General features: G+C 28.3%; 2 protein-coding genes across 8 annotated transcripts in view; one reads left to right on the top strand and one right to left on the bottom strand.

Moving 5' to 3' along the window:
- LOC122504309 (insulin receptor substrate 1) overlaps positions 1–4,841 on the bottom strand; it is a 35,676-nt gene extending 30,835 nt beyond the window's left edge. For 2 of the 5 annotated variants that reach the window (XM_043615366.1, XM_043615367.1), the window contains exon 1: positions 3,327–4,841. The gene's annotated coding sequence lies outside the window, so the exon portion shown is untranslated. The remainder of the gene's footprint in view (positions 1–3,326) is intronic. The other 3 variants (XM_043615368.1, XM_043615369.1, XM_043615370.1) reach the window with 3 other exon arrangements.
- Positions 4,842–6,376: 1,535 nt separating this feature from the next.
- On the top strand, positions 6,377–13,520 carry LOC122504286 (zinc finger protein 260-like). Of its 3 annotated transcripts, none has more exons than XM_043615326.1 (6): positions 6,377–6,432; positions 7,023–7,471; positions 8,118–8,510; positions 8,653–8,901; positions 9,023–9,739; positions 12,240–13,520. In XM_043615326.1, exons 2-6 carry the CDS (start codon positions 7,334–7,336, stop codon positions 12,945–12,947), a joined length of 2,205 nt encoding a protein of 734 aa, XP_043471261.1. In that variant the 5' UTR covers positions 6,377–6,432; positions 7,023–7,333; the 3' UTR covers positions 12,948–13,520. The 3 variants fall into 3 exon arrangements, with proteins under 3 accessions (XP_043471261.1, XP_043471259.1, XP_043471260.1); XM_043615324.1 differs by lacking the exon at positions 6,377–6,432 and adding an exon at positions 6,741–6,879; XM_043615325.1 differs by lacking the exon at positions 6,377–6,432 and adding an exon at positions 6,769–6,879 and having other exon boundaries at positions 6,968–7,471.
- The last annotated feature ends 1,350 nt before the right edge of the window (positions 13,521–14,870 follow it).

Genomic DNA, 14,870 nt, shown 5'->3' with positions numbered 1-14,870 from the left:
AAAAAACGTTTTTTTCAAAAATTAAAAATCCAAAAAAAATTTAGTAAAACATTATTAATCTATCTCAAAGTATTCTCATTTTATGTCCGCAGATGAGATCTACAATTTAAAAAAAAATTTAACCCAATCGCTCTTCATGATTTTGAGATATTTATGAAAATGTGATGTTTACACACACACACACATACGGAATGACATTTTTTAAAAACCGCTGTCAAGTTGTATATTTTTTTATAATTTTTATGCTCATTTCATGAACACTTTTCTTCCTCATAGAGATAATAATAATAGAAATATATGAATAACTTTTAAAAAATATGGTAAAAGTGATTGATTCTTGGGTCAATCAATGTATTTTTAAATACCCTATAAGATACCCTATATGATACCCTATATGATAGTTTAATAGTTAAGCAAAAATTTTCAAACAAAAAAGTTGAGAAAATATCATTTTCCACAATTTTTGGTTTTTAAATAACCAATAATTTCGAAATTTATTATCGAATTAGGTTCAAAAATAGGTCAATCGAAGTGTTTTTTAATGCTCTACAAGTTATGATAATTTTAAAGTTACTTCTACATTTTTCAACAAAATTTTCAAAAAAGTCTTATTTTCTAAAATTTTTGATTTTTAAAAGTTTAATATCTGCGGTTAATATGGACGAAAAATGTTCAATTACGGCTCAAAAGATGCGTCTAACTAAATACTGAATGTTAAATAAAATACTAAATGTTAAAAAGAATACTAAATGTTAAACAAAATACTAAACGTTCATTAAAAATACTAATCAATCATTAATATACTAATCAGCAAATAACATACACTAAACATTAAATAACATATTAAACATTAAATTAACTATTAAATAATAAATATCATATTAAACAATAAATAAAAAATAAACGTTAAATAAAATACTAAATGTTAAATAAAATACTGAACATTAAAGAAAATAGTAAACATTAAATAACATACTAAACATTGAATAACATACTAAACATTGAATAACATACTAAACATTAAATAAAATACTAAACATTAAGTAACTAGTAATAAACAGTAGTATAACTTCCGAACACAATTTTTCTCCTACTTCAGATTAATTTGTAGCAAAATATATATTAAATTACTTAAAACTATCACACGACGTATATACGCACACGATACTGTAATTGTTATTAATTCCCTATTTTTTTCTAGTACATTACACACATGTCTTTTCACTCTTGAAATTAGTCATGGTTTTCAATTTGTTAGTAGTAGCATTATTTTGTTATCTTATATTCACTTCTTGCATTCACATGTGCCATATAATGGTATATTACATATAGAGAACCCACATAAAATGCTTCGCTAGTTCCTTGATGGGTTCCCATGTGGGAATACATACAAAATTCAATATAAAATAATCTATCAATTTTAGACACACATTTAGTGTTTACATAGACACATGTTTCCTTTAAAAAAAAAAAAAATCACACGATTTATGTGAATGAAAATTTCCCACAGGTCAATGTCATTTTTGCAGAATAGTAACATTCCTATAACTATATTATTACAAAATTAAGCTAATTTGTTAACCTTAAAATATGATGATATTTTCCATCATATTTTAGAGTTATTCACAAAAAAATTAGCTTAGTTTATTTCATACTTTAAGAAAAAAAATGATCTTTTTTCCTAATCCAAAGTTAATCTAATTTTTTGTGAATAACTCTAAAATTTGATGAGACCCATCATATCTTAGAGTTATTCACAAAAACTTAGCTTAATTTATTTTATATTTTAAGAGAAAAATAATCTATCAGTGAGATGCAAAAATTTTTATATTTTAAAAATTAATTTATAGTCACATGCTAATGTTTGAATTCTGGTCTAAAATTGATATGTATTATTTTATCATATTCCATAGGGATCCGCACATTAGAAACTAGTCCAGTATATGAAAATTTTAGTTTTTCTAGTTAGTACTATTTTTAATAGAAGTAGTAAAAATACTTGTTTTTCTATCAGAAATAAAGTAGTAGTAACAGTAGTAGTTCTTGTTATTGTTGTATTAGTTGTAACAATGTTAGCATTAATAGTAGTTTTTGTGGTAGCAATAAAATAGTAGTAGTAGCAATATTAGCAATAATACTAGTAGTTGTTTTTGTTGTAGCAATAAAGTAGTAGCAGCAATATAAGCAGTAACAGTGTTTGTTCTGGTATTGTTTCACTATTTGATATTGTTTACGATTGTTATAGTAGCAATAAAGTAATAGCAGCAATATTAGCAGTAACAGTGTTTGTTTTGGTATTGTTTCACTATTTTGTATTGTTTACGATTGTTATAGTAGCAATATAGTAGTAGCAGCAATATTATCAGTAACAGTCTTTGTTTTGGTATTGTTTCACTATTTTGTATTGTTTACGATTGTTATAGTAGCAATAAAGTAGTATCAGCAGCAAAATTAGTAGTAATAGTAGTTTGTTTTTGTATTGTTTTACTATTTTGTATTGTTTACTATTTTGTATTGTTTACTATATTGTAGTAGCAATAAAGTAATAGTTGTAACAATGTTAGCTTCAATAGTATTATTTGTAATATTGTTCTTGTAATTGTTGAATAAGTAAAGTAGTAGTAGTAGTAGCAATATTAGCAGTAATAGCAGTTCTTGTTATTGTTGTAGTAGCACTGATATATAGACCAAAGTTACACTATATTGTTAAAACTTTCATCTGTCAACCATTTACGGTCTATTTGAACTGCGGAGAAAGTGTTGAAATAAACAAATAACTTTTTCAATAATTAAAAGTATGAAAAAAAAAGTTTCAGTTATTTGTTTACATCAGTTTTTACTCTCGGCAATGTTCAATTAGCGCACAAGCCTATACAGAGTAACCCATGCTGGCAAATTCATTGACACACTTGAGAAATTTTCGTCATTCACTTTGGATAAAAAAAATATAACGTCATTTATGAAATCCGATCACTTATCATTCCTCGACAATCAAAATATTGACGAAACGCACCTCATACATTCCATTCAGTTCACAACCATCTGTAAAAATGATTTTTTTTTATGAAGATGATAAATTCCACATATATAGCCACATTTAGGGTGTAACAACATAAACATCAATGCAGATAATCTAATCTATAAAAAATCAATTGAAATGAGTGAACTTAAGGGGGGAAAAAAACATTGTGAGCCTGATGCAATAAAAATGTCTACTCGAAACTCGGAAATGACTGTGAAAAAGAGGACAAATTCCAGAAGAATCCGGACTTGAAACTTCCGTTAAGGCCTATCAATGAAACCTCTCTACATTCACTCTACTATACCTGTGCGTTCGTTCCCCCGAGGAAAAGTAAACATGGACGATCAGAGCAGGCCGCGTTCAATTCGGAGGCTCTTCTTCCCAGAAACGCCACAGAGAAGCGACAAGCGACGTCGTCCGCGCAGCGAAGGGCGATGCCGAGGGCTGCAGACACACGTGTCGTTGGGGTAAAAAGTAAATAAGCACTCGTACTCACGCACGCCACCACGGGTGCATAAGCACTCAGCGAGTTGCATCAAGGGCGTCTCACCCTCCTCACACCCCCCTCCCAGTTTTACAACCCGATCGAAATCAAATGCTCCCGTTTCGGAGGTTAGGGAACGCCTAAAATCGCCTTGCGTCGATTTTTTTTTCCTCTCTTGTCACTCCTGACCGACGCCAGTCGACTTATTTCTTATAACACAAAATTTCACTATACGATCAAATATTATGAAAATATTAGCAATATTTTATAACAAAAACATTTAAAATAATTTTTTCTAAGTTGTTTCTTCCAAGAAATCAAAAAAATTTGAAATGTCAATATTTATAAAGCAGAAAAAAAATATTTCAGAAAATCGATCAAGTACTTTTTTTCAGGTCACGGATAAAGTCAACACATTACGTCTTTCACAAACAGGAAAAAGTCTCAATTCCCTTTTAAAGGAAAATAAAAAAAAACTGATGTATTCTTAATTCGGATAAAATTCCTTTTTTCTCCGGATTTTAAATGTTAACACACAGACACGTTTTTTTTTTTTTTTTTGAAAATGAGAACAAAGTTGTTATGGAGCAGAGAGCGAAGCAAACAACTGAATCGCCACGAGGCGACGTACGTCGCACTTAGTGCGTATTATTGTACACCTGTTTACTTGAACGAACGCAATTTGCGGTGCGCTACTCGTCGCGACGTCTTATTCCTGACTAAAGAGATATATACACATATAACACACACTCGGATATCGCGCCCTGGCTCGTACGCAGCGGCCTACAACGGATAAATAGGCTATTGCCAAGGGCAGAAATATTTTTCATGCGCAATGCTTAGTTTAAGGGGGGAAAAAAACACACGCGAGGCACACACTATTATTTTCTTCTTTTTTTTTATTATTTCACATCAATTATATTTTCAAAAATAAATGTCTCTTATTATTGAATTGCACTGTGTTGAAATCCAGGATGTAAACATAACCTCCCCCCCGCCACCAGGTCGCCCGGTCCGGTGCCACGCTTTGCACTGCGGAGATGGAGCGAAATATGCGCGACATTTACATCTGCCTCGAGGTGGATGGTTCGTTGCACAAAATAATCATTTTTAAGATTTAAATCCTCATTTGATGTACACAACACTATCGTGATATTGGAGAAGAGACTCTTTCGGTGGAATTTCACAACAACCGAGGGCGACTTTCTCACGATGAGGAATGTCACGAGCGAGATGAAAGAACTCAATTTTTTTTTATCCAACTCAGACGTTAGGCAATAAAACAGGCACTTGCGTCCATCTTGGAAAGGTCATGTGTATGGTAAGCTCACAAGTTGTAAACAAGATTTGCGCAGGCGTGAAAAACATGATTTTCTTGTGAGAAATACTCATTGCGATTGCGCGAAATATAGACCTTTTGTTATTGGTTCATTAGTAGCGGGAAATTTGAAATATTTACTAAAATTGAAGAGAGCCGGTAAATTCTAGATTAAAAATATTCGTACATTGGTGGTGTGAAAGTGATATGTGTCAACTTACTTGGAATTTATAAAAGAAGACTTTTAAAATAGTTTGTTTTTAAGTATAACGAAAGGCATGGAAGTCACTTACCATCGGAATCGAGTGTAAACAACACTGCTGACTCCATCTGTCGAGGAAACGTCGAAACCCGTATCGAGTTGGTAAACAGTTCCTTGGGTAACCACTGCGCTTACTACCAGCGCAACTGATGATAATTCACCGCCAAGGAGAATATACTTCAGGGACTTCAGGTTTGACATAACGGGCCAAAGTGTGCGACAAGAAGGTGGACTGAATCGTAACAAATAACAACACTTCGGATATGAATACTTATGGAAACGGATTTTTAAGAGACAATGGACAAATAGGTGAGTAGAAAAATGTAAATTAAAAACAATTTCTTTCATTTATTTCAGATGTTATAAAGAATCTGATTTTCGACAAATAATACGACAGTACTTTGGTAAGTAGAACAATGTATATTATTATATTAAGAACTAAATTTTTTTCTATTTCAGAGTTTACAGAAGTTTTTTCTTTTCCTTTGGAAGCGGATTTCTGACTGACAGTAGGACAGTGAATTGGTAAGTATAAATTGAAAAGGTTAAATACTAATTTCTTTTTTTTCGTTTCAGATACTGCGCAAAGAACTTTCATTCCATTGGAAGCGGATTTACGATTGACAGTGATGAGACACTGAATAGGTAAGTATAAAATAAAGGGGTTAAAACCTAATTTCTTTCCTTTTTTCAGATGCTGCAGAAGAAGAATTTTCGATTAACAGTAGGACAGCGTATTCCATTGGAAGCGGGCAGTAAATAGGTAAGTAAAAAATAAAGAGGTTAAAACCTAATTTTTTAGCTTTTTTCAGATGCTGCAGAAGCGGATTTCCAATTGACAGCGAGACGCAATGAATAGGTAAGTTAAAATAAAGATGTTAAAAACTAATTTCTTTCTTTTTTTTAGATGCTGCAGAAGAAGCGGATTTTCGACCAACAGTAGGACAGCACAGCGTATTCGGTAAGTAGTAAAACGTAAAGAATACACATTAAATTCCGTTTTATGTTTCAGAAACTGCAGAAAAATCATCAATATAGGGGTTTTTGTTAGAGAACTAAATCGTAAAAATACTTCGAATATTTTCACTAATTCAGAAGCAATTTTCCGACTGAATTGTCGATGTCCTTCGGTTGAGTATGAAAACATACGCCGCACACGACAATTCTTCGAACCACAGCAAGCTCTGAGTTGAATCGACTCATTTCCCACCGGTCTACTCTCAAACTGCTCCGATCTTACCGTAGCAATCTATGCTTTACGGACTCGCTATATGGGCATGCTCAACTACCACCAAGGCACCAAATACAATAAACAGTAAAATATTTTTCTCAAAGAAAATTAAAACGTAAAATCTCTTAAATAAGCAATTTACTATTTAAATAAATTATTCCAAATTTTGACAATTCGAATAATTTTTCTAACTTTTGGAAATTAAATATCGAAACTTAATGGTTAAATTAAATATTATTCTAACTTTTAGCTATTTGATGAAATAAACGTAAACATCACTTACTTTATCGAAACTCCATAAAAAACAACAAAAAATGTTTATTCAAAGGTGGAAAAAATAAGTCGATTCAATTTCAAAGTTAAAAAAATATTCTCCTGTCAATTCAAACTATTGCGGCTATTTAAAAATGGTTTCTGTTTAAGATTTTCGGGTCTTCATACCCTTAACAATTTTTTTGTTTAAAATTGCTGTGAAAATCAATTTTTTAATGCGTAAACATTAAATATAATCTAGTCGTTCATTAATAATACAAAGTGTCCATTTAAAATAATGACAAATTATGTAAGTAAACGTTAAAATAATTTATAATCATTACTTTAAGGTTAGAATGCTATAAATTATTTTATTGGTTACGAACCTTCCATCCCAGACATTAAAACTTTGTGACGTAAATCATCTTCTTTAACTCTGAAATATTATTTTAGCGAAGTGTCGACTCTTAGTGTATAAAGATCGTCTGGTAAATGTTATCTGAGTAAAGTGTTTTCAAGATAAATAAATAAGTGCTTTGAAAATTTTTTTTTGTAAAAATTTTCAATTATCCGGAATGCGTCTTTTAATTGGATTAAATACCGAGAAAAGTCGGTCTTTTTTGTTTTACTTACAACAAAGAAGTTAATATATAATAAAATAAAGAAAAAAAGGTGGGGAAAAAAAATAGTAAAGTGAAACTTAATTGTGCTGGAGTGAAACCGGGTGTTGGATAAGGGCCAATTAGTTTTTAAAATTCATTAACATGTCCACCGTCATTGAAGAGTTCAACTACCTGTGTCGTCTGTGTGCGACGAAACTCCTCATGGGTTTGCCGATTTTCGATACCGATAAGCAGATGAGGAATATCGACAAAAAAATTACAACCTGCTTATCCCTACAGGTGAGAAATTAAAAGAAGAAATGAATTTTTTTTTCAAGTTGTTTTCAATCTTCGGTAACTATTAATAGTTTTTTGTCTTAAATTTCAGACCGTCTTTTGTATATCCAAATTTAGGTTTTGAATTTGATTCTCAAGATCCTAAATATCCTTTCGATGGGAGATGATTATTCAGGATAACCCTGGGATCTTTTGGGGATATCCTTAGGGTGTTCTAGGGTTATCCTAAATATCACTGTATTATTAGTTTCTGATAACATAATTTTGAGTTTTTTTTTGTGTTATTAAGGAGCGGTGATGAATTTTAATACAAAATCTATTGAATATGTAAATATGAAAAAAGGCTTGGCTCGTAAATAACTTGACTGTAAAATCTTTTCATAGAATGCAAAAATCTTAAAGTCTGTTTTATCATAAAGTATTAAAATTAATTTTCTTCCACTGAAGCTACTTCTTTAAAATCAATTCTTTGAAAATTAGTTTTAAAATTCTTTCTAAACTAATTATTTTAAAATTAGTTCTGTCAGAAGTAATTCTTTTAATAATTGGCCCTGTCAAAATTATTTCTTTTAAAAATTAGTTCTAAAATAAATTCTATTAAAAATTAGTTCTACAATGAATTCTACTAAAAATTAATTTTAAATTGCAGGTATCGATGAGTGATCAACTGCCAAAAGTTATCTGCGGCGAATGTGCATTTAAATTGGAGGAGTTATTTGATTTTCGTGAAAAGTGTCTCAACACTGAGGAAATGTTCACGGGAATGTTGAAGGAAATCACAAAACAAGAAGACGCAAATATGGAGCATCATCTAAATATTGAAATTCAATCAAACATTGAAGAAATACAAACTCATGGAACAACAAATCAGCTGAATGATGAAATTCACACAATGCAAATAATGGACGATATGGATTTAGCCGGTGGTGAACAGGTTGTCACACAAGAAGAAATAAATCATCAAGATGATGATCTCGAAGTCACTGATATTGATTGTCTCGATGGTGAAACAGTTCGAATGGTCGATGAACATATTCGAGAAGTAAACATTATTTTCATTCAATTCAATTTAATTCTTTTTTTCATTCATTCAATTCAAAATCTGATTATTAAAAATAGAATTGGTTACAATTTGATATTTTTGAGTTAACATTCAATGTTATTAATATGTGTTAACATTACAGGTTTCAAATCATCAGATCGCGATGCATTTGGAAGGAGATATGACAGTGGTTGGGAATTTAACTGTTCAGGGACATTTAGATCCACTTGAAATTAATTATGTCACGACGATTAATCCCAACTCCAGTGGCGAACAAATAGTTCACTATTGCGAAAGCGTTAAATATGAACCACTTACCGTAAAAGATGAATTTCGTAGGCTACAAGAGAGCCTTAATGTCGAGTCAACGACTCGTGTTATTGAAAATAACGTAAGTTATGAAAATCTAATTCATAATTTTTAAATACTTTCAACTGGTTCGAGTTCTGAAGTAAAACAGAAAGTAAGTAATAAAGTAGAATTAACATATTTTTTTCTGCAATATTTTTCAGGTGAGTACAGAAGATTTTTCCACAACGCACAAAACAAAGGAAACATTTAACATTCCGAGTGAATCGTTAAATACAACGACAGTAACGGAACTTCCCTCAACAAGTCAAGTGAACACTGAAAATTGTCTAGTTGTTGAGTATTCAAAACAGGGGAAAAAGGATTTATTTGATTCAATTCTTGAGAATCCGACAATAGACGCAAACGGAGTGAATTGGTACGTTTGTCCATTTTGCAATGAAGCTGCCTCGGATCCAAATAATTTAATTCCCCATTTTGAGCAGCATTTTTGTAATTGTCCCACTTGTGGTCTTTATTTCACGAGTGTTGAAGTATTGACGATTCATAAGCAAACATGTGAGGAGAAAATTAATTCAATAGACGAGCAGATTGTTGTGGAGGAGAAAATTGATGAGACGGAAAAAATAACGGAAACACAGGACGACGAACAGCAGAAGAAGCAATCAGTTCGTCGGAAGTGGACGCCGAAAATTTGTACCCAATGTGGAAAGCAGTACAGAACAAATTATAAATTGCAGGAGCATATGCGTAAGCATACGGGGGAAAAACCATTTCAATGTTCAATGTGCGAGAAAGCTTTCAGAAGTAAAATTGGATTGGCACAGCATTTTGCGACACACACTGGACAATTTGATTATAATTGTTCGACCTGTGGGAAGGGTTTTCAGTGCAAGAGTTATCTTATTGTACACCAAAGGGTAAGTTTTATTTAACTTTCTCCAGAAAATGCTTCGTACTCACTTTTTTTTAGATTTATTACACTAGAAGCTAATTTTTTCTATGTTTGACAATTTGCATTACTTTGGATTCGCTAATAGTTGAAATAAGAAAATTATTCTCAAAAATTTAAATAACACTCTTAGAAAAAATTCAGAAAATTTTAATAAAATTCTTTCAAACGATTCAATTATTTTCAAAAATTTTTCGAAATTCAATTATTTTCTTAAAAAAATAAAATTTTACAGGAATTAAATAATTTAAAACACAATTTTCCTGAAATTCTTCAAAAAAAATTACTAATTTAAAAAGATTTTTATAACGTTTTTGGTAAAAATTCAATTCTTTTCATAAATATTAAAATTCCCCTCGGGAATTGAATTATTTTAAAAAATTTTCGTTGCAATAATTCAATTATTTTCATAAATAACAAAACTCATCGCAGGATTTCAATTATTTTTAATATAATTTCAAAGGAATTCCTCGAAAATGCAATTATTATTAAAAAATTTATAATTCTCAAAGAATGCAATTATTTTTAAAAATTGTTCTTCTCTAGAATTCAATTACTTTAAAAATTTTTAATAAAATCCGTTGCAAAAATTCAATTATTTTCATAAAATAAATAATAAAACTCAATTATTATTCGTGAAAATTTGAATAAAATTCTTCGAAAAAATTCAATTATTTTAAAAAATTTGATATAATTTGTTTCTTAGAATGTAATAATTATTTTCAATTCATTTTTAATTACATTTCTTGAATAAATTTAATTATTATCAATAATTTTAATTCAGTTATTCGAAAATTACAATTATTGTTACAAAATTTATAATTCTTCGCAAGAATTCAATTATTTTTGAAAATATTTAAATTCTTCTCTGGGATTCAATTATTTTAATAAATATTAAAATTCTTCTAGGAATTCAATTATTTTTCAAATTTTAATAAAATTCGTTTGCAATAATTTAAATTCTCCTCTGGAATACAATTATTTTTAAAGAATTTAGTAATATTTATTCCAAAAGTTCAATTATTTCCATAGTTATTTTTATCAATATGTAAATTCTTCTCTGGATTACAATTATTTTGAAAAATTTTAGTGATATTCATTAATCAAATTTAATTATTTCCATAATTATTTTTATCAATGTTTAAATTCTTCTCAAGATTCAATTATTTTTAATACAATTTTAAGAATAAATTACTCGAAAAATTCATTTATTCTTACTTTATAAATCTTCGCAAAAATTCAATTATTTTTATAAATATTTAAAATCATCGCAGAATTTCAATTAATATTTGTAATATAATTTCGAATAAATTCCTCGAAAATGCAATTATTATTAAAAAATTTATAATTCTTCGCAAGAATTCAATTATTTTTGAAAATATTTAAATTCTTCTCTGGAATACAATTATTTTTAAAAATTGTAATAAAATTCGTTGCAAAAATTCAATTATTTTTATCAATATTTAAATTCTTCTCTGGATTACAAGTATTTTTAAAAATTTTAGTAATATTCATTGCAAAAATTCAATTATTTCCATAATTATTTTTATCAATATTAAAATTCTTCTCAAGATTCAATTATTTTAAAAATTTTTAATAAAATTCGTAGCAAACATTCAATTATTGTTATAACTAACAAAACTCATCGCACGATTTCAAGTTTTTTTAATACAATTTCAAATAAATTCCTCGAAAATACAATTATTATTAAAAAATTTATGATTCTTCCCAAGCATTCAATTATTTTTGAAAATATTTAAATTCTTTTCTGGAATACAATTATTTTAAAAAATTTTAATAAAATTCTTTGTCAAAATTCAATTATATTTGAAAATAGTAAAATTCCTCTCGGTATTCAATTATTTTTCAAAATTTGTGTAGAATTTATTAGAATTGAATAATTATTTTTAATGCATTTTTAATTTAATTTCTTGAAGGAATTTAATTATTTCGAATATTTACTATTTCAATAAAATTTTCTTTTCTTTTATTATTTTTATCTATTGTTTTTTTAAATAATCAAAATTTCACCGGAATTCAAATGTTTAGTTGATTTAATTTAATTTATATAAAACAACTGAATAAATTTAATTTAATTTCAATTTCTATTTTTAATAAAATTTTAAATAGATTATTTAAAATATTTTAATTCCAGTGGAAAAATAAATAGGTATTTAAATATTTATTTTTAAAAAAATTATTCTATTTTTGAATTTCTATTCAAATTAATTTAATTAATTATTTCTATTATTTTCTATTATTTCTAAATGAATTATTTCTATTTTTTAATTTAATTTGAAAATTATGAATAAATTGAGTCGTCAAATTGAGTTTTTCAGTAATTAATTTTTTGCTACTGTTTTTCAATTTTAAAGATACTTTTTTCAAATTAATTATCGAGTACAAAGCCTGCAAGAATATCATCAATATCATCAATTTTTTTTTCACTATAAATATTTTCGTTCCAGGTACACTCCGACCTGAAGCCATATCCCTGCGATATTTGCAGTCAAAATTTCAAAACGAAACAATCACTTCTCGATCATCAAAATCGTCATCTAGGCGTAAAACCCTACATGTGCGAAGTCTGCGGACGAGGTTTCATCACCAAGGGCCTATGCAAGAGTCATCAGAAAATTCACTCCGGCACGGATAATCGTCAATATCCCTGTGTTGTCTGCAATAAAATGTTCGTCAGCAAAAGCTATTTGAACACTCATCTTCGAATTCACACCGGCGAGAAACCCTATTTGTGTGAAGTTTGCGGAAAGGGTTTTCTAACGCGTGTCGATTTGAAAATTCACTCCACCATGCATACAGGTGAGAAGAGTTTTAAATGTGAAGTTTGCGGAAAAGTATTCGCGAGACGTGCCGCCCTACGATGCCATCGAAGATCACACACCGGTGAACGACCATACAGATGTGATGTTTGCGGTAAAACTTTTACACAATTTAGTCCAATGGCAATTCATAAACGTTTACATACCGGTGAAAGACCCTATGAATGTGATGTTTGTGGCAAAGCATTTGTGTCAAGATCAACGATGATGTGTCACAAAAAAAAGAATCACGCCGACGCTCCTCAATCAAAAGATGGTGCGCCCGTCGATAAAAAATGGAAGGCCGGCACTAATTCTCAATCAAAAGCAAATGTAACGCACATACTGGGAGAATAATTGTTAATTTTTAATTGTGTGCTCTTTTTAGAAAAATACATTTTTTCTATTATTTAAACTCCTAAGATTATCCATTCAATATTTTAACATATGCTTCAAATTCAACAAAAACGAAAATAAAAAATAAATACAAAAAAATATTTCGTGCAAAACTGGACCAATAAGTTTTTACTGAAAAATTGTATTTTCAAGTAAAAAATATTAAACGAATGATCAAAATGTTTTGCTTGTGCTAATTGAATGCTTCCATAAAATTAACAAACAAGTTAATTTGCTTTTAGTTCTACATTAGTACGAATCGGCGGAACATTTTTTTTTAAATACTAGTCTTAATTTTTCAAAAATTAGAGTTGCAAAAAAAAGTTGTATTGTATATAAGTTTGTATATGAAACATGTTTTAGCTAAGCAACAATAAGTCGAAAATTTCTTTTGCCCACAGCATCGTATCTTTTGTAAAAATTTACGAAAGTCACATGCTGTTAGATTAACAATTTTTGAAAAACAATCGAATTGAACTAAATTAAAATAATTTTATTTCACTACCAAAATTTGCATAATGTTTTTTAAATAATTTTCCAATGAGAGCTTTTATTCTAAAATTTTTAAATACTAAAAATAGCACAATTATTAAACACTCACTTTTAATAAAAAAGTGGAAATGTACCATTAATGAAAAAAAAAATAGTTATTAAGTAGGCAGATTGTGAATACAATTTTTGTACAAGAAAAAAAATTTTTTTCTGAAAAATAATAACTAGAGATTTTCTCTTTTTTTTCGTGATTTCAAAAAATATTCCATATCTGGATAATTTTGCCTTTTAGTTTGGTTTAAAAAATTTCAACAAATATGGTATATCAAGTGAGTTAATATTGAATTTAAAAGTTCAATGATTAAGTGCCACAATGTGCTTTGCGAGTATTGATTGTTGACTGGAAGAGATTTGTAAATAGTTGATAAGTAATGTTTAACTGTAAGAAAAAAAAATTATTGGCACACTTTTACTTTTGGTACATAGAATATTGTCATTCTTTTTCCGGATATTTATTTAGTGTATATCAACATATCGATATCATTTTTCATTTGTGTATTTACAGTACAGACAAATAAAAATATTTCATAGTAAAAATTTTTCTAACTTCTTCTTCTTTCTTTTTCTTTTTCTTCCTTTTTAGGGTTGCCACAGGTCAGGAAAATCAGGGAAAAGTCAGGAAAAGTAGAGTTGGTTAGGAAAAATTAAGGAATTTTTATTAAACTTTATATATAGTTTCAATTCTAAAAGTTTTAACGCAATTCTTTCCAGAAATTCAATTATTTTCAAAACTTTAAAATAAATTCTCGTCAACATTTCAATTGTCTTTATAATTAGCAAAATTCTTCGTCGAAATTCAATTATTTTCTGAAATTTCAATAAAATTCATTGCAAAATTCAATTATTCTCAAAAATTAAAAAAAAATCTCGTCAACATTTCAATTGTCTTTAAAAATAGCAAAATTCTTCGTCGAAATTCAATTATTTTCAGGAATTTCAATAAAATTCATTGCAAAATTCAATTATTTTCATAAATAATAAAATTCATCACAAAAATTCAATTAATTTCAAAATTAATAAAATTCTTCTATTCAGAAATTAAATTATTTTTAAAATTATAGTGAAATTCTTTTATTCAAAAATTCAATTATTTTTAAAAAATCTAAAAAAATTTTTCATAAACATTTCAATTATCTTTATAAATATATAGTAAAATTCTTTGACAAAATTCAATTATTTTCATAGGAATTTTAATAAAATTCATTGCAAAATTCAATTATTATCAGAAATAATAGTATTAATCACAAGAATTCAATTATTTTCAAAATTGAAAAAATTCTTCACAAAAATTCAATTATTTTCAAAAAATCTAAAAAAAATTGTCAACTTTTC

The sequence above is a fragment of the Leptopilina heterotoma genome, unplaced genomic scaffold, assembly GCF_015476425.1.
Source record: "Leptopilina heterotoma isolate Lh14 unplaced genomic scaffold, ASM1547642v1 Lhet_287, whole genome shotgun sequence".
NCBI lineage: Eukaryota > Metazoa > Arthropoda > Insecta > Hymenoptera > Figitidae > Leptopilina > Leptopilina heterotoma.
This window is presented reverse-complemented; position numbering and strand designations above follow the sequence as displayed.